This window comes from Pseudoliparis swirei, chromosome 14 (assembly GCF_029220125.1).
Source record: "Pseudoliparis swirei isolate HS2019 ecotype Mariana Trench chromosome 14, NWPU_hadal_v1, whole genome shotgun sequence".
In the NCBI taxonomy this organism is placed as follows: domain Eukaryota; kingdom Metazoa; phylum Chordata; class Actinopteri; order Perciformes; family Liparidae; genus Pseudoliparis; species Pseudoliparis swirei.
In genome coordinates this window covers 5,931,184-5,955,911 of record NC_079401.1, presented here as the reverse complement: position 1 = coordinate 5,955,911, position 24,728 = coordinate 5,931,184, and the positions used below count along the sequence as shown (strand labels likewise).

General features: G+C 49.3%; 1 protein-coding gene across 2 annotated transcripts in view; it reads right to left on the bottom strand.

Moving 5' to 3' along the window:
• The window catches only part of il1rapl1b (interleukin 1 receptor accessory protein-like 1b), a 161,752-nt gene that overhangs the window by 78,813 nt on the left and 58,211 nt on the right, over positions 1-24,728 (bottom strand). For both annotated transcript variants that reach the window (XM_056431407.1, XM_056431408.1), the window contains exons 3-5: positions 20,754-21,033; positions 8,938-9,124; positions 7,806-7,959 (exon numbers count right to left, since the gene is read on the bottom strand). In XM_056431407.1, the coding sequence (XP_056287382.1) occupies positions 7,806-7,959; positions 8,938-9,124; positions 20,754-21,033 (621 nt within the window). The remainder of the gene's footprint in view (positions 1-7,805; positions 7,960-8,937; positions 9,125-20,753; positions 21,034-24,728) is intronic.

Sequence of the window (24,728 nt, the reverse complement as noted above, 5' to 3'; positions counted from 1 at the left end):
TTTTCTTCCAAATAATAACGTCGGACCCTCCTTTTCATGCAACTCAAAATATACATTTTGGCAGCAATGAACATGTCTCGGTGACAAAAAAAGCAAGAAAGAAAAAAAGCGCCCTGCACATGCTTTCATGCTCGGATACCCTCTCTCCTCTCTCGCCCACTTCCTCCCCTGCAGTATGCGCTCGGCAATCACATCTCCTGTGCGCCGCCGTCCCTTTGATGGCGCCAGCAGGTGGAAAACCCACCGGGATGCTGAGTGTGCACTCCAGTGTCCACACGCCGCCGCCGCCGCCGGATTGATCAGAGCGCGGGGGTTGAGTTGGGTTGGGTTGGGCAGCGATTGCGGGGGCAACACACAACGACCAGCCGGCTAAACCACAGGGGAAGTGGGTGGGGGGGGGGGATTCTGGCAAACAGCTGGACATCACAGCTACAGTAGGCCGAGTACATCTTCGACAACCCACTGTGACTAAGCTCCGCCTTCGTTTCCCGCGCCCACAAATATCGACCGTCGGCGGAACAAGTAACTCGGACTCGTCTCGGGCCTCACTCGTGACTTTCGGAGTCCGGTTCTGCCGGTTCACTTACAACATGGGGGTGGGGGGGGGGGGTCTCCTCCGGTTCAGATTATTTAGAAGTGTGTGATGAAATTACTCTACGTCTCTCTTGACTTATTCCCTCAGTAAAATGTGTAAACATGAGTTCATGGTCTCTTCAATACAGCACGATGCTCGTTTAGTAAATGATGCTCGATTCAGAGTCAAAGATGGATGTGCTTTAGGGCGGGGCTTACTGTGATTGACAGGTCGCGGTCGCTACGTGGCGTTTCTACGTCACCCCTCAGCATTCCAGATATGAAATACACCTGCCGCCTCAACCTACATCCTCAAAAAGCGCGTAACTGATATGTTTCATGCCTTAGCCTATTCCATTTTTCTTTTCTTTTTGAATATCATCACTACCTGGTAAACAACGTAGCTATGTAACAACAGCTAAGAGTTCATCCTCCACCGCGAATGAGACCCAGCGACGTCACAATGAATTACAACATGTAGTTTGGTCCGTGGTGGGAAATCTCCACCGGAGCGCAGCCTGTAATGAATTAAAGCCAAGGAGAAATACCCCAAAACGTCCTTATTAAAAACCAGTGAAAGAGGGGGCGCTGGTGCATGACGCTTGCGTGGAAATAATTTGCTCAGAACCTCTCCAGCCATTAACGTGATGAAATAAGACAAAAGTGAAGCAAATTGTCAGTCGATGTTGCGACGTGCCACATCGACTTGTGGACGGCGTCATCGCGGCCGCGTCCTCTGCTCCCGCGGCTGACTCCACATTTCACTTGGCGGAAGAAGAGGACGACGACGAAGAAGAAAATGCCGCTGTCAAAGTCCCGGTGTGGGGCTTTCCATTATTGGCTGTAAAAAGTTAAAAAAAAGCCTCAGGTTCTGCCTCCCGCCTCTGATTGATATTTGGTCTTGACTCGGGGTATGAGAGTGCGGCGTGACAAATGGTGGCCGCAAAGGGCTGAGGCAGAAAAAGGAGGTGATAAAAAATAAATAAAAAAAAACGGTGTCATGAATCTTGTAAAAATAAAAACGCCATTTGAGATTTGGGATTTGGTTTTGCGTCGCCGTGCCGTTTTCTCTGCCGGTTTGGTATTTTTACTGAGCGGGACGAGCTCGTGCCGTGCTACATGTGCGTGGGACGTCCTCCCTCATGTTCTCCGGCGACATCCGCTAATTAATTTGAAAAAGATAGGCAGCGGGACGTAGCCAAAATAAGGAAATCATTTCAATGAAACAAAATGCCAATCCGCCTCTAAGAGCTCTTCACTCAGCTTGAAGTGCGTTCCATAATAAGGCTCGCTCCCCGCTCGTGACGGAACACTCACCGCGCCGCGCTGCATACGTCGATGAACATGAGCACAATATAAGTACAATATATCATTCGGGCATGGGTGAAGATGTTATTAAAGTGGACATCTTTGCCTTTTCTTTCTAGGTCGACAGATCATTTTCTTAAGGTTGCTAAAAACAAAATCAATGGATCCCGTGGCCATGTGTGTGTGACGGAGGTTACCCGGTGACCCACTGATAATTATCCCTTGGCTTATGTCCCCGGCTGTTTCATAAGATATAGTTAGTAACCAGCTGGTGAACACGGAGGAGCACGGGGCGGCTAAAGAAGAGACGAGAGCACATGAGATGTAAACTCATCATGTGGCCATAAAACACAAATTCAAACACAAATTGCTGAGTTTGCATTTTTTTAATGTGATTTCACGTCAATATTCACAATTTGTTTCTGGTGGCCCCCGAATAATTGTTTTTAAAGTAATTATTTCAGTAAGTTAAAAGATTACTCTCTGAATCCACTCGGTGGCCAGATTAATTATCTTCCATCAATTAGTTTCAAGTTTTCAAGTTTCAAGTTTTTATTGTCACATCCCCTTTTATACAAGTATAATCGGTTCGTGAAATTCTTATGTGCAAAACACCCGACAGCAGTAGCAGACTAAAAAAAGAATAAGAATGAGAATAAACTATACAATATCCACACAAAAAAAAGAAGAAAGTATTAACAATATATATATAAAACAATGTAATAGAATATACATCATGACAATATATATATATAAAACAATGTAATAAAATATACACTTTTTTGAGACTATATATATATATATGTATATACATACAATATATATATACAATATATATATATATAAACAATGTAATAAAATATACACCATGGCCATAGATATTCACAGAATATGTTCTGGTGTGTAGTGTTAATGAGGGTCTCAGTCCTTGTTCAGCAGCCTGATGGCCTGACTGAAGAAGCTGTCCCTCAGTCTGTTTGTCTGACACTTGATACTGCGGTATCGCCTGCCTGACGGTAGAAGGGTGAACAGTTTGTGGCGGGGTGGTTATTGTCTTTCATCATCCGTTTGGCCCTGGCCACGCACCGCTTGGTGTATATGCCCAGGATGGAGGAAGCTCACCTCAACGATGTACTGTGCCGACCGCACCACCCTCTGTAGTGCCCTACGCTCCAGGGCGGTGCAGTTCCCGTACCAGACGGTGATGCAACCTGTCAGAACACTCTCGATGGTACTGGTGTAGAATGTTCTGAGGATGCGCGGGCCATGTTGAATTTCCTCAGTCGCCTAAGGAAATACAGGCGTTGTTGGGCCCTTTTCACCACGTGAGTGGTGTGCGTGGTCCATGTGAGGTCCTCGGAGATGTGCACGCCGAGGAACTTGAAGCTGCTGACCCTCTACTGCAACTCCGTCTATGGAGATGAGGGTGTGCTCTCCTCTCCGCTTCCTGTAGTCCACGATCAGCTCCTTGGTCTTCTTGACGTTGAGGACGAGGCTGTTCTCCTGGCACCACTGTACCAGTGATCCAACCTCCTCCCTGTAGGCTGTCTCGTCGTCGACGGTGATCAGCCCCAACACTGTTGTGTCGTCAGCAAACTTGATGATGACGTTGGAGCTGTGCATGGCCGTGCAGTCGTGGGTGTACAGGGAGTAGAGGAGGGCTCAACACGCATCCTGAGGGCTCCCGTGTTGAGGGTCAGCGGCTCTGAGGTGGTACCGCCCATCCTCACCACCTGGCGGCGGCCGACAGGAAGTCCAGTATCCAGCTGCACATGGTAGAGTGCAGGCCTGAACCTCTGAGCTTGGTGTCGAGCTTGGCGGGAACAATAGTGTTGAGCGCTGAGCTGTAGTCCACAACCAGCATTCGCACACAACAGTTCCTCCTCCAGGTGGGAAAGGCGGTGTGAAGTGCCATGGCAATGCGTCGTCGGTGGATCTGTTTTGACGATATGCAAATTGCCATGGGTCCAGCGTGGCAGGCAACATGGAACAAATGAAGTCCTTGACCAACCTCTCAAGCATTTACTGACAATCGAGGTGAGGGCTACGGGTCTCCAGTCATTCAGGCAGGTTACCTTGGGGTGTTTGGGGACAGGCACAATGGTGGACATCTTGAAGCTCTCAGGAACAACAGCCTGGGACAGGAGAGGTTGAAGATGTCTGCGAAGACTCCTGCCAACTGGTCTGCACATGCTCTGAGGCGCGCCCGGGATGTGGTCGGGACCTGCCGCCTTCCGGATGTCCACCGGCTTGAAGGCTCTGCGCCGTCAGCCTCTGAGATGATCAGCAGGCTGGTCTCCTCGGCGGCGCTGCCTTCGGCGGGCTGCCGTTCACGTCGAACCGAGCAAAGAATGTATTTAGCTCGCCTGGGAGGGAGGTAGAGGAGTTCTCTTCACCGCTGGTTTTCCCTCTGAAGTCCGTGATTGTCTGTAGCCCTTCCACACACCTCTCACGTCATGGCTCTTGAGCTTTTCCTCCACCTTGTTCCTGAACTCCCGCTTGGCAGAGCCGATGGTCTTACGGAGGGCGTAGCGGGCTCTTTTGTATTCCGCCATATTCCCGGAGTCAAAGGCGGTGTTACGCGTGCGGAGTGCAGCGCGAACATCGCCATTTATCCACGGTTTCTGGTTGGGATAAATCCGAACCGACTTGGTAGGAACAACGTCATCTATGCATTTCTTGATGAACCCGGTGACTGAGGACGCGTACTCACTGACGTTAAAAGGAGCAATTATATTCCAACCTCCTTCATATGCTCGGGGATGGGAGAGGACATTTGTAATGGCCACCAAATGGTGCCGGCAGGAGGAGCACCGGGCAGAATAGAGACGCAGGAGAGGCAGCAAAAAGAAAAAGTTCCCCCCAAAAGATTCTGATGCCCACGTTTGGAAGGACTTCATCTTTTCAGTCTGATCGCGTTCTCTTAAAAATAGTATTTCGCAAACAAGCTGTGACTGAGCTTGACCTCAGTTATAATAGTCCGACAGACCTCAATGTCAAATCCACGGATATGTTCTCTCTCCTTTGAAATGCGTGTTCTCAAAAACATCGACACTTCTTGAACTCTTTTGTCGTTACTCGCCTCCAGCTTGGAAACGCTCAGCAGGAAAATGCCGAGCGGGGGAAATGTTCCCGTCATTGAAGAGCGGCGGTTGAGCGGAAGAAGCTAAATTGTTCCTTTTCATTTCCAACCCGGGCGGTAATATTCAACAGCAAGCGAGACACTGATTTTAAACGGCGCTATCTGGCGAGACGGCGTTGTAGAGAAATTGTTTTTATATTTTGGGAAATGTGCTGGAACTGAAAGGCTGTCGAAAACAACAAGTGTTGCGACGGGGAACGCCGGAATCCACGAAGCCACCGCAGAGTCGGCTCCGCCCATCCTAAAGACTCGGAGGTGGAGGGATACCTCCCGCGCGGCACTGCCTTCCCTCGACCAGACGCAGCCGGTCGCCGGTTCAGGATGAGCAGAGCAGGTTAACGGCATCAGCCCCGGGTCATTAGCGCCGTTGACGCTCTGCTTTACACGGCGATGTCGCTGCTGCCCCCATTTTGCTCCGGCGGTCCTTTTAGTTAGTCTGCCGTGTTTAATCTGAGGCCTCAGACGCTCCGCCCGACAAAGAAGTCGTAAAAAAACCCGCCACCTTTTATTTTAAAAAAAGAAAAAGGAAACAATGGATGCCGCGAGGGAGTTCATTATGATTTGAGTCATTACAATCACGTGGAATCTGACCTTTATTGTCCCGTCGCACTGCTGTGAGGAGGCCTGCGGGGCTGTTGATAGCAAGGGGAGGGACGGGGGGGGCGGACGGGGGGGGGGGGTTTGGTGTTATCCGTGGGAGGTTGATGATAATATTCTAGAAAAGGTTCATGTTTCACATAAAAAGAGAAGCGGCACGGCCCCCCACTTCAACGTGGGATTCGGTGTAACTGAACGTTTATCCACTTCTCAAAGATAACAAAAGAAAGGTTCAAGAAAAGAAAAGGCCATACTACATTAAACTTTTTGTATGTATTCATGAAAAATATTAAAATGATCAGACCTACTTTTGACATTGTTGTCCGCTTTACAACTGCTTACTTGACTTACTTATGAGTAATAAACACATCTGTCCTTCTTAGCTTTTGCATTTTTAATGGTATTTACAATGACACATTTCTTCAGACTGACCGAGATGGGGATGTAATGGGGATACATGGCTGACAATATCCTAAACATTTGCTTGTTATCATGATTAACCGTCGAAAATAATTACAAATTCAAAGGTTTTTGCACACGCAAGAGTATTGAGTATTTCATCTGATAGAGGACGCAGACTCGAATACGAAATCGGGATCGTTTTTGGAGGGAAAATGGAGATCATTTTTGAGTGAAAGGCTCTTGCATCATTAATCTGTGAGCATGAAAGCTGGGTCATAAAGGAACAACTCCCCTCCCTCCCGTCCTGATAGGACGCGGTGTGTTTTATGTGCACCGAAGCCTCGACAGCAGACACATCAGAAGAAGTGGGGAGCATGATCAGTGCAGCCACTGAGCCCCCCGCACGAAAGAAAACACCTTGTACAAAAACTCAAAACTTCTTCAATCGAAGACAGACGATATAAATAAATAAACCCCCCTTCAAAAAACTCAGACGAGAGCAATTATGCCTCGAAAGAAAAGCAACCGAGCCAGAAGCAGAGCGAACAGAGGCATCGCGGAGAAAAGAAAAGCCCTCCGAGTTCAGAGAGAACCGTGAGAACTCGCGCAACACTTTGTACTACACCGTGTGGACGTTGTTACCTGGAGGCAAAATTGTATCTCGTAACTTACAGTAAAAGTCAACTTTGCTCTCGACATCCTAAAAGGTGCATTCGAGTGTTCCGATAAAGTGCCGGAACACGGGGCATCCCTCTTCTGATGAATTAGAACCCAAAAAATGATATTTTTTATATTTTATTAACTGCCATTTTCTCTACAAAAGGAAGAACAATCTATATTTTCTTTCGCTAATCCTGACGACTGCTTTTAAAATCAAACCGCCAGGCGTGCGGCCCGGACGGGTTAAAGAAGCTAAAAACAAACCGGACCGGACGTGGGAGTGAACTCAGGCGGATACAGCTGGGAGAGTGAAGAACTAATGAAATAAAAAAAATCATAAAATGCCATGGCCCGACTCATCAATCATCCTTTGCCACCTGCTTTGAAACCTCAACGTCTCCACAGAAAATGGAGAGATTAAGACCATTCCCCAATGATGACATCTAGAGGCTGGCGAGGAAGTGATTTACGACTCCGCTCTCCCCTTGCTGGAGTCTGTCTTTTGTCTCTTTAAATGGACCATAAAGTGTAATCAAGTAGCAGTTTACAGCAAACACTCTGTCTGCACTGAGATCCACCCCCCCCCCCCCCTCCTCCTCCTCCTCCTCTTCTTCTTCTTCTCCGTTGCGTCATCCGGCACCAGTGTCCTCGCCAATGATGATTCCCTTTGGATAAAACCCCGAAAGAGGAAGAGCCGTGTGTGTAATTGAGTCGTACGTTCTGAGTTCTTCCCGTCCACGCCGCGTCAAACCTCGTCCGCGGCGAGCAATCTGTCACGCACTTCTGGTCCGGGGCCTAAATAATATAACAGTGTGAAGGAAAAAAGTGCTGAGGTGGCTGGTGCTGGAGGTGAATTCGACCACTTGGCAATTAAAGCAGCCTTGAAGTCAGAGAGAGAGAGAGAGAGAAGAGAGAGAGAGGGGCGCTATTGCCTGCGACGGCGAGGCAAAAGGTGCAGGCGTCAGCTTTAAAAAGCTTGTTTAAAAAAAAAAATCAACAACCTGTAGCCAGTGTTTAAACGTCTCAACAAAAGAAGTCGAGGCGGCTCTTCCATCAGAAGGATGTGCAGCATTGAGTAAATGTCCAAAAAGAAAGAAGGAAAAAAGGGAAAAGGTTTCCTTACCCGTGACGGACAGCTCGGTCGTCCTCCGTATCACGAAGCTCCCGAACTGCAGCTCACACGTGTAATTCCCAATGTCGTCTTCCCGTACTTCCTTGATGAACAGGGAGTCCCGCCTCCTTTCGATGGTCTGTCTCCACTGCTTTGGCTTGCACTCCTTTGTTTAAAACGCAGGAGGGGAGGACACAGGGTGTTAGAATAAAGGAAAACACACCGTTTGAAATCAGCAGGAAGCAGACTTGTACTTAATATTTACAGCTTTGAGCACATCAGCGTCCACAGAGAGCCCTGAACACGCTGTCATGAAGAACTATGAGCGAGAGTTCATCTCCGAGGAGTTGAAGACTCAGGTGGGAAACGTCTTCATCGCGATCAAAAAGGCTCATCAGGAAGTAACTTTTGCATCAAAAAACACGAACGTAACCTCTGGAAATAACGGCTTCTTTTGTGGCGCTGCTTTGATCGCGGCTCGCCCACCACGGCGTTCCCACTTCCACCGAGTCAGGACACGGAAAACGCCCGAGGCGAAGGAAACCGGGGCAACCGTGGGTTTGTTTTTTCCCCAGAATTCAATCTGCCCCCGCCGGCAAAAAAAAGCGAAAGCCAATAAACGGGAGGGCTGCGAAGCCCGCGGTCGTTATCCTGCTTTTATAATTTGATTCGGTGGGAAAGAAATTAAGAAGCGCTTTGGCCACCTAATCCGGCACACTTTATCGTTTGATGGATTGGCCTCCGAAAAACGTGCGCCGGGCGACTCTATCAGAGGGGTTCGACCGAGGAAGAAGAGGAAGGAGGAGGATGAGGAAGAAGGAGGAGGATGAGGAAGGAGGAGGAGGAGGATGAGGAAGGAGGAGGAGGACGTTTAGGGGTCAAAACAGAGGAAGCAAGAGACATGCACTAAGTGAACAGATGTATTTCTGCCAGTTATATATTTATCTCAGAAGTCAGAGAGGAGACTGTATTTGAAGCTAATTAGATCTGAATATAGCCGACCTGACCTGGGTTATCCTTCAGATAAAACACCTTCCTCCGAAGTCCTATTTTTTTCTCCTTAATTTGAATCAAAAGGCTCAAACGGTGGACGCCGGGAGTTTCGGGCTGATGCATCGACGGCAAAGTAAAAGTGGCGGCGTACCTTGTACCACATGACCTGGGGCTCCACTCCCGGCAGCACGTAGTCCTCGATGCTCGGGCACACGATGTCTTTGCTTTTGCTGAGCTCCGCCTTCTCGAAGAACCTCATCTTGGAGTTGTAGCAGACGTCGGTGTCGTTCTCCCCCACCGTCAGCGACATGGACACCTTCATGCAGTACGTGGAGTTCCTGCGAACGGAGAACACACGGAGAGAACCGATCACTCGGGAGGCTGAGGTGAATTCATATTTAAGTCTCGCCAGAGGCAACAAACGGGGGCTGCCGGCAGCTCGTCGAGCGTGAATACCGACCGCGGTAAAATATGAATAAAAAAACGGACAAACGAGACGATGCATCTGTGTGTGTATGGATTTTTGTCAACAGACGGTTGAGTCTTTGGGTTCTCGCGCCTTCGTGCAAGCTCGCAGTAAAATAAACGACTCGCCACAATTGATGTGCCGTAACTGCTCCGGTCATGTGCAAGAAGAAGAATAAGAATTCATTAGGGGGGGGGGGGGTAAAATGCGAGATTACCTGGGCCTCCGTCGCCGGAGGAATACACATTTCATTTTATCGCTCGGTACCTTCGGGGATCGCTCGTCTTCCGACGCCGAACGGTTCTCTCAGAACCCTCGACGAGACGCGGCTGTTGTACGCATTGACACGCCGCGCTGCTCCGAGATTGGATCTGCCGCTCCGGTAATCCTGAACGCCACATGGGAGTCGATGAGGACATCGATTCGCTGTGAAGGTCGGGGGGGGGGGCGTGCACGAGGGGAACCGAAGCAAAAGGTCCATACGGATCGATGGGTTCAACGGCAGGACCTTTTCTTTGTGCCCAGAGTGGCTAATGAGACCCTTGCAATTGACAAGCACTTCCAGCCGAACCGTCGCAAAGCCCTCGTGGCTAAAAGACCCCAAAACAAGGAGCCGCCGACGTCCCCGACAGAAAAGCTGGCGACACAAAATTGAGCCGAACCGACAAACAATTACAAACATGTTAAATCCTCACGTAATTGCGCCGCATTAGCGGCCCCCGAGGATTAGTACAACACATGCTGGTTTTAGCGGCAAACAATCCCCCGCCCCCACACACACACACCCTCACTGAACTGGCCACTCCGCTCGCATGCAAATGTGACACGATGTGGAGATTATCCCCGGACAACTTCTACCAGATGGACACCTGTGCAAATGAGATCCCACGGGGAGCGCTCTCTACCCTGCTCGATACTCTGGGCAGCGCTGATAAACTCGCCCCGCTGGAAGAGAGAGAGAGAGAACATTGTGCTTTGTCTTTTCCCAACATCTCACGTCTCACACGGCACACCTCTTTGAGTCCGGAAGACGTGACCATGTGATCTCCTCCCTCTTGGCGTCCTGCAGATGCGGCGATAACCCCGGGGTGACACCGCGGCAATATGGCGCGTCAAATAATCCGAGCGGCGATGGACGGCATCGGCCGAGGGGAAGTCGTCAGGTGGAGGACTCGGGCCTGTGACCCGCGGCGGGTCGAGGCAGAGGGAACCGCGTGGAGAGGATGACGAAACGCCGCGGCCTCGCCGCACCACGGGGGTCCTCGTGGGGTTCAGCGGCGGTTAACTCGGCGGGTTAATTTATAGACTCGTGGAGGACGTGCGAGCGCTTCCTCCGGAGTCGAAGAAAACGCATCCGCTGCGTTTTATTTCACTCCCGTTGACCGCGTCTACGAGTCGGCCCCCGCCCGGCGGGTGGAAACCAGTCGGAACCTGCCCGCTAACTCGGTTTCCGTTCGCCCCGGTATTAAATAATAGGCGGCGGAATTGATTTTTTTTTACCGAATTCTCCCGAGAATCCTGCGCGGCACCTGTGGGGAAATTAATGGAGTGACTTAATGAATCCCTTAATTAAAACAACTCCTCTCTGATAGAAAGTGGATGATGAAATACTCACCGATTGCTGATTAGAGCCTATACTTCCAACTAACAATAACGTTCCTCGTCTCAGCACGAGGCGCGCACTCCAAAAGGTTGATTAAAGGTTAGCGTGGAATAACGTCCCCGCGGGGGGGGGGGTATTACCACTTGAAAAAGATCCAGTATTGCCTCTTGACCTCACGAAGGTCTGGACGCGAGACGTCATTTCAATAGAGACGACGGGGATTCATCACGTCGAGCAACAAATTAACATAGAAAATGTGACCAAAAAAATCCAGTTTTATGTGCTTTGATGCTCATAAAACGACTTGACAATAACCTCTGTTTACAAGTGACATGCGATATAGCTGCAGAGCGCTGGCAAATGAAGCCAGTATCAGCCCATATTTTGAGAACATTGTCCTTGTTAAATGGCCGCGTCCCAAATGTCTCATCAGATTAAATGGCTCTTCCGTCCGAGCGCGTGGGCGCGTCCTCCATCGCCGGGGCTTTTTTCAAAACGTCACAGAAATACGCCGACTGCAATCAGGTCGGGAAACATCTGCCAAACGATTACCGGGTCCCTTTGCGGCGCACTGGATGTGTATGCACTCATGTGTGTGTGTGTTTGTGTGTGTGTGTGTGGATACACAGAGTCGAGTATTGTACATTTAAAGGCAGGTGAAAGTAGTAGCAGGATTCTTAAAGGGACACTAACTCTTACAAAACAACCTTTTGTGATCGGACAAATCGGAAAAGTCTGGATGTGCACCGGATGCAATGTTATCGCCCAACACAAGGACAGATGCAGAAAGATAGACGGAATAAGTGTGCGTTTTAGTCACCGGAGGGATTAACGAAAAAAGGAAATCGCGAGTCCCACGAGTGACACCGCCGGTCAATTTGCTTGTCGGCATGCGGCTGAGCTCGGATGGAAAGTGTGGCTTCGGACAAGCGGGGAACCGGGTTCCGATCAGCAGCGAGTAGCGACTGGCAAACCACCGAGAAAAGTGGTCCTGATGATGGGGATTGGACTCCACTTTGACACACACACACACACACCATACGTGCATTACATCAGCACGGAAGCACCTTCCTCGTCCCCACCGAGGCCAAAATGAACCCAGACCAAGGCGGGGCCCCAGATCGGTTATCCTAAATCAGCACTTTACGGCCCCTGCATCATTCATGGCCAGAGCGAAGGTCACGGTGAGCGGGCGGAGGACGGGGGCTCCTACCTGTAGCGCCTGCTCATAACTCAGCTGTCAACTCCAGCACCAAGCCCGGGATGATGAAGCACCTCGGCTCCCCAAATCTGACTGTGGGCCAACTCGCTCCTACTTAGCCTCTGTCTACGACTGTGGCACCCGGCCGCCATGCTGGGAGAACAGAGTCCGGCCTCAATAACCATCCATCCACCTCTCCCTCTCTCCCTCCTTCTCCACCCTCTGCTTGCGGTTCTTCTCCATCCTCGCTTCAACCCGCCCCCTTTTCTCTCCCGTCCTGTAGTACGCCGTTTCACCTCTGTTCCAGCTTCTGAAAGATTTATTTTTATGCCATACGTGGATTTCTTTCAACCCCCTGCAGACCTTCACGCGGCTACATTTATATTCCCTCGCTTTCTTGCCAACACACTTTTGTGAGCCCTGGTCGGTGCTTCGGTTCTACCGCTGCATCCAAGCATCTGTTGTCATAAATAAATAAAGCGGATACCTTTTGAAGCAGTTCCTTTAACACCTAACACTTTCTTATTCCCTGAATGCTCAAACGTTGTATGTATAGGTTAATATTTGAATGAAAATAAGGCAAATAAAGACTTTAAAATCAACCCAGATACAAGGACATGTGTCATTTCCATCTGTCTATTCTGGGATTGAGATATCAAATCACAACTGGGGGAGCGAGCTCGGATTTATTTATTTATTTTCTCTTGCAGCAAACGATATTGTGTCAGCCAGATGGTGAGACGAGGACCGTCTGGGGTTCTTCAAAGATCTGGTGGTTATATATCAGAGGGAAAAAATGGATACTTAGCTTTGTGACTTTAATGTAGTGGCAAGACATCAGATGGGATGCGTATGCACTTCAAAGACACAGAGGCAAATCACTGTTAATGCTCTCTACTCTCATTTAAATTATACTTAGTGAAGACCACCTTGTAAAAACTACTGTTCTAAAGACACACAACGTCTATCTGCAATTCACATCATCCCCAAAACCCTCCGATAAGCCTCACATTTCCTTCCCTGGAGTTGCGCGTCTCAAAACCAACAACAGCACCGAGCAAACGCATTAGCCCGTCGTTTTCTGCTCGATGCCTCGGAGGGAACTCATTTTCCAATTTCACGCATCCTCCGCTCATCTTTTACGCGAGCAACCAGATTTCATAACGAGCACAAACCATTCGTCTCCATTGTCTTCTCTTCTAACTCCGCCGTGACCTCACCCATCGGTCCCCAGGCCCTCGGGGTGTGACGTATGAGCAGCCGCTCCACGCTGTGCATCGTTTCTGTGTCATTTAATAATGTTACATTTGTGCCGTTTCTCCTTTATCGTGCGAATAAATGAAGACAAACAAATGAATACAAATCCGTTGTGCATGTTAAATACTGGAGAGAGCGTTGCAGTGACGACGTGGTGAAATGGAGTCAGCCCCCCCGCGTTTCAGACAAACGGGAATCTGACGTCAACTCTCTTTTAGTGCCGTTTCAGACTCTTTAGCTCCCGAATGTGTTCACGACAGTTGGGAACTCGCTCGTCTGCCGCTTGCTGCAGAGCGAGATGCGTGCAGCAGATGTTTAGCGCTTTTTGGGACAAAATGAACGCCGTCGGCTGCAGCTACGAGAGCTGAAACTCACCGTGACGAAAGAAAGGGGGTTCGCTTTTGCTACCGAAGTTATTGCACTTGGGGAATGGTATTTTTGACATTTGTCGGGCAGATAAAAAAGCACCATCAGATACGGGGAAAAGAAGGTCAGCGTCGCCGCCGCCATCAGATAGCGTCGCTTTGGCATCCTGTCAGACGACTCGCTGTCTCGCTGCGGTCCAGGAGAGCCGAGAGGTCGGCTAGACGGGGAGTCGGCATGGGGCTGGATGTGGAATTATTTAACCTGGGTGTCGTTTTTGCACTCCAGGGTACGTCAGAAGTTAATAAAACCTCCCCGCGGGGTTGTATTGCGCGTTTTAAGGATGAACAGATAAGCCTGAGAATAAATACATACAAATTGGTCACGGACTGTGACCTTCTGCTCAATTGTGCTGGTTAGTCATGCAGCTTGGGACAACTCATTTGAGCAAAGAGGTCTCCCGGAATACCATCTGCACGGCCAAAACATCTGTCCCTTCGCTGCCTGCAGCCGGGAGCCATACGAGCTCGGCTTAATCAAAAGGAATCGAGCGTGGGACAAATGTCCAACCAGAGAGAGCGTGAAGGGCACGGAGCGAAATAGTCTGAGAGCGTGATTCCGGCACATGTCGGATTACATTTATGCTCCAAAACGTACATCAAAACGAGCATGGAAATGAGATGCATCCAGATTTGTAATGAGGAGACCAATAAAGATGTACACCAGTGCTAATGTAGATTTTTTACTTTGAATAAGTCGATTACGGTCACGTGTTCTTTTTTTATGTTGACAATACAAGCCAATGAATGCATTCAGTTGTCACACGGCGCTCCGTGTGCGTAGAACATTGAAATGATGAAACGTCCGCGTTAAGCACTGCAGGACCAGAAACAGTCGAGCCTTAAATACTTCATTCTTAAACACACGGCAGCTGCCAGAGGAAGGAAACACAAAGAAGAGCGGACTGAAGATAAACATGCTGCTATAGATAGCGTGATTTATGATATTCACCGTAATCAGGTTTTCTGGCTGGAGAAAGGAGGCAGCATTAAGGAGAGGAGTATGAATTGATTGTGGTTAAATGCATCAGGGCACATATTTGAAGAAATACACGCCGGCGTGTATGAATACATGGGGACATTGTGTTTGTTATTAAAATGAATATGAATCCAGTCCATTAAGTAGAAGAAGAAGAAGAAAAAACAGCCAAGATAAATACTGATATTCCACAATGCACACACGGAGAACTATTCATCTGATATTTTCAGGGTTCTCATATTAATAACAAGATTGGTGCCATAATGAAAGTGTTTGAATAGGGATCAGTGAAAATGGAAGAGAATTTTTTTTGTTGATTTAAAAGCCCACTAATCCACCCTCCAATCTTCCATTCCATTTGCGTGTGAGATGGAAGTCCATTACTATCAGGCGCCTATCCGCTGCATACATCACAGACAATGGCTGCTGGAGATTTAAAAAGAGAACAAAAAACCTGTACGAACCCATATAGAGCCAAACACTGTCTCTCTATACAGGTGAACACGATGCAGAATATAGGGGGCTGTCATCAATAATCCTCTGGCTGGTGATCGAGTCGCTACACATCTTTTGGTGCCGAATATCTTAACAGATATTGGATGTATTTTCATGAAATTCTTTAAAATCCCAATTCTAATCACCGGAGCCTGTGAATTTCTGTCTTATGCTTCACCAAAAACTATTCTATCTATCTATTATCCATTGAAATATGTCCACAGTCACTTGATGAAGCGGACCTAAAGGTGGTCCAATCACTAATGGCTCTTGCAGTGTTTATCCTCGTGACTTTGGCGACGCCCTGACTTTTCATCTGGCGTCAAGCAGCTAAAGTGTCCATTTGAAAGCTCTACGCCCCGACGACTTCTTAGCATAACCGCGAGAGCTGGCCGACGAACAGCCCCTCTCTGCATGAAGAGACAGGTTGACGCCTTCCAAATTATTAAGAGAGAATTCAAATTCTAGGAATCCCGTTGGCAGACGCCAGGTGTTGGGGGCGGGGAGGCATTTCTAATGTTCGGAGAGACTTTTTCACTGCGTTGCAACTCGGTCCGCGTGTGCCGCTGCGCCGCGGAGCATTCGGAAAAACAAACCCCATTAACGGGCATCCATCAGGCTCATTGCGGGAGCCCCCTCCTCGCCGAAGCTATTCCACAGAGCCACCCGCTAACCGATTGTCTCCTGCCCGGTAGCTGAGAACACAAACACCGACCTTGTATTACACATCATCCATAATCCCTGGCAGGGCAAACCATCCCCGCTGCTCCTTCGTCTCGCGCCTCTCATTGGCTCTGACAGCTGGGCTGGCTCAAATGGACAGGCCCCCCGACTCGGGCTGAATGAGGGACTGTTCCAGGCGGCCCATTCGGACTGTCACTTCCCTGAGAGATCACCAGCCACCCCTGCCCGCGAATACTAACAGAGTCGACACGTCCGGGGCCTGTGCGGGTGTCTTTGCGGTGTGTGTGTGTACGCGTGTGCACAGGTAGCAGGTGAGGCGCACCTTCAGCATCAATGCACACACACACACACACACACAATTATTTGTTATCTCCCCCCATTGTCCTTTGCTGGTGATAAATAAGCCTGGGACAGTGGCAGCTTGCCAACACTGGTAAACGAGGTTAAAGGTGAGACATTGGAGGTGGGAATCCTCCGCGCGCCGCCACATCTGTCCTCACTCCGACACCGTCATCCGTGCCGAGGCGGGCGGCCGCCGGGAGAGCGCGTTGATTCGGCAAAACGTTTCAAAGAGATCATCAGATAGTCTGACGGGCACCGCTGTCGCCTCCACTTTGTTCACGAAGACGGAAAGCGGCGAGGAGAAACCAGAGGGGAGCGCGAGAACAAGGCAACTGTCACTTCAGACGCGTCGACTCCCCTGATGCACATGACCTTGAATAAAGCGAGGCGGTTGGGAAAAAGCGGCGACGGTGCACTTTGTCGTTTTCGAGTCGATATGCGCGGCGGCGAACGGTCCACGGGTGGACAATTAAAGATGTCCGCGTCGGGCCGGCCTGACACTCTGCAGAGAGCTGGGAGAGGTTGAACTCTGCGAGATTGAGGTGAGCGGCGGCCGACCGCACGGACGCCAGGACGAGCTGGACGACGCAGGAGCGGCCGCTCGCGCATTTTAAGTAAAAAACTATTTGGACGCTATTGATTCTGGTTTCAAACGTAATCAGAGTCTTGGAAGTAAACAAAACAAAAAAACAGAAACAAAACACACAAAGATTTGATCTCATCAAAAATACACTTCGTCGAATCCAAAATCACGGACATGCCGTCAGCGAGGTGTGAGACGGCTTACAGAGACGCCTGCAGCAATGCTCGAGAGTTAGGCCATCCAGGTACATGGAGGATACCACTGTGTGTGTGTGTGTGTGTGTGTGTGTCTTCAGTCACTCCACACTAAGGGACACACTCAGCCACGGCAGATGTTTCCGCTCTGCGTCCGCGGACCTCCTCCGGGCACAGCAGCATCTGAACGGCTTTGACACCGAGCTCGTCTGCTCCCTTCCACGCTCCCATGTGTGTGTGTTTGTGTGTGTGTGTGTGTGTGTGTGTGTGTGACGTGAGCGGTGCCTCGTGTCCGTAATGCACGTGAAGTATATCAGTGTGTGTGTGTGTCAAGTGGGCCTGCTTTTAAGGCACATTATGTTCACGTCAGTGGCAGCTACTCTCAGGGGAGCAGAGGAGTGACTTGTGTGTGTGTGTGTGTGTGTGTGTGACGTCTGTGTGTGTGTGTGTGTTGTGCAGCTGTGTGAAAATACACAATAAATGTGACGAGTGCGGCCACACTGTGCTGTACGTGTGTGCATGTATGTTCAGAGGAGGAAGGAAGGAAGGAAGGAAGGAAGGAAGGAAGGAAGAAAGGCCAGAGGTGTAACAGCGGTAGAAATACGGTAGAAGTGACATTAATATGGAACACGGACTAAGCTTCGCCGTCGTCTCTGCGTCACGCCGGACAAATAGTTCAAACAAATATTTAAAACGACAAAATCACGATTTGCTTGCGATCATCCATTCGGGACGGCAGACTTCTTTTCGACTGCGTTTCCTCCACCTGCGTTTATTTTTGTATCCAGTAATGCTCAACAACACCAGCGTTCAACACATCCCCCTGCTGCTTTCAAGAGAGCAACGCATAATCAATAAGAAATAGTCCAATTAGTTGTGTATGTGCAGAGGGAAGAAGCTGTCTCAATAAATAAAAAGAAGTCATGCTGTGTCGGAGATGCATCTTCTTAATCTCAGGATTTCCATTTAGATGACAAAGATACCCAAATGTTCATATCCCAATATTATTCCAATGGAGTTTATTTAAACTCTGACGTTGAAGCGAGACGACGACGACGTCCGGACGCTATATGGAGTGAAAAGAGCGCGGCGAGGTGTTGTGTTCTCGGCCACGGCGTCGCTGCTTGCTTGGAGACGGCAGCGTCGCGGGAACGTCGTAACCGGGTCGACATTTATGGACCTGCTCAAGAATAAAAAAGGCATTCAAGCGGAGGCCCGATTCATTGTTGCGCCGCGGTTCATTGGTTCCACCGCTCAGCGCTCTAATTCCCCTCGATCCTTTTATGTTTCTGAAATGGTGGTGGTGGGAGGAGGGGGGGGGGGAAGGGGAGAAGCGCTGCCAAGAGGCTAATCCAAAATGTGATGTGTTAACATGAGCGAGCGCTGATCGTCTAGAGGACCCCGCGCTGCCGAGACAAACGGGAGGAGAGCAATCCTGAGATTTTGGCCGAGGCGACTGCAAACGTGGGACGAGTCACGTCGGCGTGACGGGGGTTGCTTGCGTCAACAACAACAACAGCAAAAAGATCGGCTGAACCCGGTGCCGCGATTTTCTTTTCAAAAGGAACGAGGCGAAAAAAACGGGTTAACGCGGCGGACGTCGCACCGTCGCCGTTTCAGGTCAGCGGCTTTTAACGGCGGCGGTTCCAGTGTTATTACTGTGGCGCGGCACTTCGGAGACGCTCTCTTTGACCTTTCTCCCTTTTGAGAAAATGCATCATGGGACATGTTGGGGGGGGGTCAGACATTTTCCACCGTATGTGGAATGTGTATGGTGGCATGCGCTATTGGGAGAGCAATCAAAAAGTCTGCTTCCCTTAAAGCACCGTCAGTCATCTGGATGGAGGCGTGGCCTAATTACTGACTTATAAATCATTCTAATCTAATGGTCCCTCTTGGTCCAGTCTGATGCATTGCTGTGCACTTCAGAAAGCTGCATTAAACCAAACATGTGACACACACACACACACACACACACACACACAGTAAGCACTAACATAACCCTCCCGAGCCTTTTAATCAGTCCCACTGTGAGAAGCCACAATATGTCGCTGCGCAGCGCCGACTAATGAGCCGGCACAGAGAGAATACTCTGTACCTAGAAGGTTAATAAGTTATTACTATAGAACAAAAACAACAAAAAAGCACATTATTCAGCTCGCTTCTTCAAAAAGGCAGAGTAAACACATCGTGACAGATTAAACTTTTGGGGCGTTCAATTAACACAGCTGGTGGATGAGGCTTGAGGGGAAACCCCACCAAGAATTATCACCCACATATCATATCTTGAGCTGTTTGATGGTATCGTTGGACAAAGCAAGCAGCTCGCCAACGTTTTGTGTTTTGTTGAATCTGTATTTCAAAAAAATAATACATATAATTTCATCGCCAATCTACAAACAATCAAAACGCGTCGGGAACCCTGACACGGCCTTGGAGTGCTGGAGCCAATCAGTGCGTCGCATGTCTGATCCCTATACAACTGTGAAGATCCAAGCACACACACATACACACACAACTCGCGTGCACACCTGCATCGGAAGCTCTGATTCACATGAGGGAAATCAGAGGAGCTGATTGTGGCGTCAGTGCGCGGCATTGTCAATAAAAAGGTCAGAGTTTGAAATATTCCGTCGGCGCGGCAAATATTGAGAGCAGCTGCACAAACTGTAACAAAAGTGAACGTCCATGTGCTTAAAGCCGGGAGAAAGACAACAACAGTCCCAAAGAAATGTCCGCAGAGAGGAATCCGGCGCGATGGAAAAGCGCTCCGCATTCAGAACCTTTGTTATTTCAACATTTGGACAAATAAGTGTCGCCTCTTAATTTCGGTTTTGAATGGCGACAAAGCGGCGCGACTCCAAATCAAATCTCGCGGCTCTACTTTCTGCGTGATTACACAATAACTCGGGAGCTGACTGATTGTCTACCCGCGGAAAGCACTGCCAATGTCCATGAACGGAGGGTTGTTGGATCGGCGCTGCCCGTCTCTATTCACGGCAAAGGAGCGAGCGGTAACGGCGATGAACGGTAATATACAAAAACTCTTAGAATTGAGCTTGTGAAAAACAAGGAGTGCAACATTGTCCTGGGTCCATTTCGTTGCCGGTGTAACAAATGTCCTGAATCATTTGTGTTTTGATTGAAATACAAATGTGTGCGTGTGTGTGTGTGTCTTCTGATTTCTAAAAGAATGAGGCTCCCATCTTTCAGGGAGGTGCGTTTCAAAGTTCCTCCTGTCCTTGCCGCAGACACCCTCCACGCGAATGAAAACTTCTGCCAATATGAGCTCGGTGGCTCGGAAAATGCCATCCCTTTATGGAGCTCATGAATCAAACAATCGTCTACCTCCACCATCAGGCGAGTGGAAAAGGAAGATAGGGCCAATCTCTTTTCACTTTTATCTCAGCGGCCGTTTCCCTTCACTCAATCCTCTCGCTCTTTATCACCGTCCGTCCTCTTTCATCTCGTTTCTTGCTCTTTTACAGGTTCTTTTTTCATTGTTGAAGTAAGAAGGAACCCCCCACACACACACACGATTTATGGATTTACCAGTTGCACCTAATGGCTTATTTCCCCCCAGAGGAGGATAAAGATATAATTTAGCATATAAAGCGTGGAAAAAGGGGGGGCCTCGTACTGTTAGAAGACTCACTGTGAACCAACGGTCGGCTCTTCTGGCCAGAGATGAGAGACGACACGAGATATCACCAAAATGGCTTTTGGGGGGGGGGAACTTACCGTAACACGCAGGAATAGTACCCCATGTCGTCCAGCTCGGCCGGCCGGAACCAGATGGCGTCCTCCTCCTTGATCATCCTCGTGCCGTCGAAACTGATGGGCTCCTCGAAGTCCCCGTGTCCCGCGCTTTTGTACCACATGAGGCTAAGTCCTGCGCTCTGCGCATGGGTGTAGTTGGCCCGGATGTATCCATAGAACAGCGCGCACTTAATCCGCACAGGTTCCCCCAGAAGCACCTTGTATTTCAGGTAGTCCACCGACCAATCCGTGCAGCCCTCCACTGAAACGAAAAGAAGGACAGAGGGAAAAGGGGAATTAGGCAGGGAGCGACTATAAGAAAAAAGGGCCTCTGATGCTTTTCGAGCCAACGCACATCCTCGCCAAGCCAGACGGAGGCTATTTGTAATCATGAAAAGGGTATGCGGCAACCATGACAAGACCACTTTCAGTGCTGGCATCGGACCGCCGGTTCATGTGCTTTGCCAGCGAATCCTTGTATCACTATCAATCAAGACCCGGTTTTTATTTATTTGCTTTACCTCCGTGCGGCACTGAGGCGCAACGGCCTCCTTTTTGCTTTCCACAAGAACACACAGACTAAAAGGACGCTGCACGTAATTCTCGTGTTCCCGAGTGAGACGAGAAGGCGAGCGGGCGTCCTCATAACCAGTGAATATGGTTTCATGACTTCTCAACAAATATATCCCTGCGTTCACACGCTCGTTCTTTTCTCCCCCGTCTGCCCCTGCACACTATTGTGTTTATATTTGAATCGAGTGTCACCACCTCAGACATATATCGAGTCGACTGGCGACAGACTGTGTGCCACTCGTCTCGCATTTGACCCCGAGGAAAAACTATAAAGCCGCAGAAAATCTGCAGACCCGCGACGACTCTCCTCTCGAAAAGGGATGTGGAGGGGAAGAAAAGAAAAGCAGCTCGTCTCAGTGTTCGGTCGTCAGGGGCAGAGCAGCGGGGGGTCTCCACGATAAGGCAATTAATGAAGCCCACCGACCGTCAGTCGGGAAAAGTCGCATTATCTATGCACAGCAGGCAAACGGCGTTTTTCTTTCCCCCATCCTCAGGCTTTTCCTTTTCTTCTCCATCTCTGGGTGTATAAGAAACACAGATTATTAAATGGACAGTTTTAACCGGGGCGAACCACGACGGCAACCTGCTGCTGAGCATGTTCAGGTGATCACATCGGTTCCCCCTGCAGGGTCTCCATGTTGGGATCCCGTATATGACGACTGTACAACGGGGTCTCCAGTAAAGCGACTGAGAGGATGGAGCTTTGGCCCCTTTTTGAAACGATACACTTTGATCGAAGAGCTTATTCCTCTGCTGCTTTTTTACAGGGTTGTGTATTAAAAGAAAGAAAAAAACTGGGCCCACACCCAATAAAAAAACAAGCTGTCGGGCCTGCTCTCGCCTGATCCCCCCAACCCCCCCCTTCCTGTGCCTGACATCCTCTTTTCCCTCGCCTCACCTCGCTGCATCGCTCTTCCTTTAAAAAACAGCTGGCAAGCACAGCTGCCGAAGACTCAACAGGCTCCGCTAATTGAGCCTCTATAAATATTTTATTTACCAAAGAAGCGAATCGGGCACCAATCAGAGAGGTGCGGCGCGGGCAGGAGTCGAGGGGGGGGGGGGACGTTGGCGGGGAAATTGATTAAACCGTGCAGATTTATGTCGTCGCGCTGTACGGTGAGGCACGGTAAGGGTCACTGGTGGGTGTTTAAGTGTCCCGCAGAAAAGATGGAGAGAAAGAGAAAGAGAAAAGGAAAGGAGTTTAACGACAAAAGATGCACCGGTTCCCGTCAGTGAGAGACGCCGGTGTCGCCGGGTGTCACGTGTCAGTGCTGTGTGTTCTCCCCTCCCTCCCTCGTTTTCCCTTCAGGTGCCATCAATTAGCAGAGGTGCAGAGTTCACATCATGAATGTTGCTACATTGGCACTCAAATTAGCACGCGCACAGTGCTCAGAGGACGGGAGCCAGGATGTGGTCCTTCTGAGCAGCACGTTCTCTCATTGTAGCCGGGTTCGCTTTATATATACGACCGAATCAATAAAGCGATCATCGAAAGAGTTGGTTTCTAATCGTTCCACATAGCACTCCATCCATGTCCTCTTGAGGATGTTGAAAGGCTCTCTGGGAAATGTAGGATAGCAGTTTAAAAGAAGAAGAAATAAGCTGAAAGATGAAAAACAAACAGTTTGAGGGGGAAGTTGCCTTTAAATGTATCTGGGTTCGCTGTTATCCCTGCGAATTGACTGCCAGGCGGAGTCGACGGCTCATTTTGCCGCCGACGATGCCAAATCTGCAGCATCTTTTCCTGATCCGGCGTGATCCCAAACCAGCAACAATAAGTCTGCATCTTCATTTCCCGAGAACGCTTTGCCGTCGCATCCTCAGAAGCCTCCTTTCTGATTTCCTCAAAGTAAACAGGTCCACTCACGAGCAAGGCGACGAAAAGAAAAAAAAAGAATACATTGCACAACCAGGAGCGGGGAGTGGAAAAACTCGAGCAAAAAGGAAACTCTTCAGGAGACTCCACCCAACACCGCACTCCTCTCATTGTGATGAAGTCTAACCGTTGCCATGGCAACACGGGGGTCTACCCTCGCTTATCGAGAAGTGGCTAATTAGTTTGCGGACGATAATAACTCGGGAGGCTCACGGTAAGACAACCTCGGCCGAGATTGGTCTCACTTCTAATCATGTTCCCTAATTCGAGTTTCACTCACACAACCCCTGGAAACAGCCGGTGGGGGCGGGAAAGGTCACGTAAGCGGGCCGCGGCTCAAACCGAGAACAAGATTAGTTTGGCTAACGTGTGCATGAAGTCCTGCCGCTGATAAGTCTCCCGGGTGTGCGCATACGCAGGAAAAAACGCCCACGCGGCACTCTTTAATAACAATTGGTTTCCTCGCTGCCCGCCGAGCGGCGCCCCGACTACAAGAAGAAAACACTCTGGAAAACCCGCTGACTTCAAAGCGAGGGAAGTGGAGGTGTTAAAGGGCATCGTGTACGGGTGTTAAGACTCAGCCCTGCAGCGCCCCACGATGCGTCACGATACAAGTCTCAGAAGGCGGCCACTCTGCTGGTTTTTGTAATGGAGTATTTTACGCTTGTGTACTACGTCCCACCAGGTGACCACGACCCCGTCTGCTCCACCTAGAGGCATTCAGGAAACACAGGAAATGCATTATGGCCTCAGAGCAGACGGCGTGGCTCAGCCAACACTTTCTCAGCATCACCGCAAATACGAACACTCAGTCCACTCTTCTTTTTTCCCCCCATCACGGCTGAAAATGTACCTCTCAAAGAATGAGAAAGCATGATCTGTTTTTGTGTCCGACCAGCAGATGTTTGCCACTTTAGTGTAATGCATCGCATCGTGCAACGCAGCACAGATGCATCTCTGCAAAAGTGGATATCACAGTTTTTGGACTATATTATTTGAGAGCGTAAAAAACAAAGACAACGAAATGGCTGATCGTTACTGAAAACAACAGTGGCTGTTTTCAACGGTGGAATTGGATAAAGAAAAATACGCTTTTTTTCCAAACCACCCCAAAAGCATTCGATTACCGCTCTGGGTTTTGAACGCATCTCCAGCTTTAAGAAAATAAGGCAATAAAACAAATATATATATATATATTTCCCCTTAAGGGTGAACTCCGGCCCGACTGTTGCAGTTTTTTATCTCTCATGCCCGTTACCTCACACCTATCCTCAAATTGCCCGTCCCTTATTTTGACAGAGGGTTATTGTTCACTTCAGTAAGTGAGGGGTGGGGATTCTTCCTAATCTGTTGGCAGCAAACAAACATGCTACAAAGCCTAATTGAACTCGATTAACATTTCCCAGCTCACCAGATTTCCATTCCGCCAGATCACAACCGGTGGGGGAATAGGCCAATCAGCTTTGTGAGAACAACAACTTTGCGTTTCGGGCCAATCGGGCGCGAGC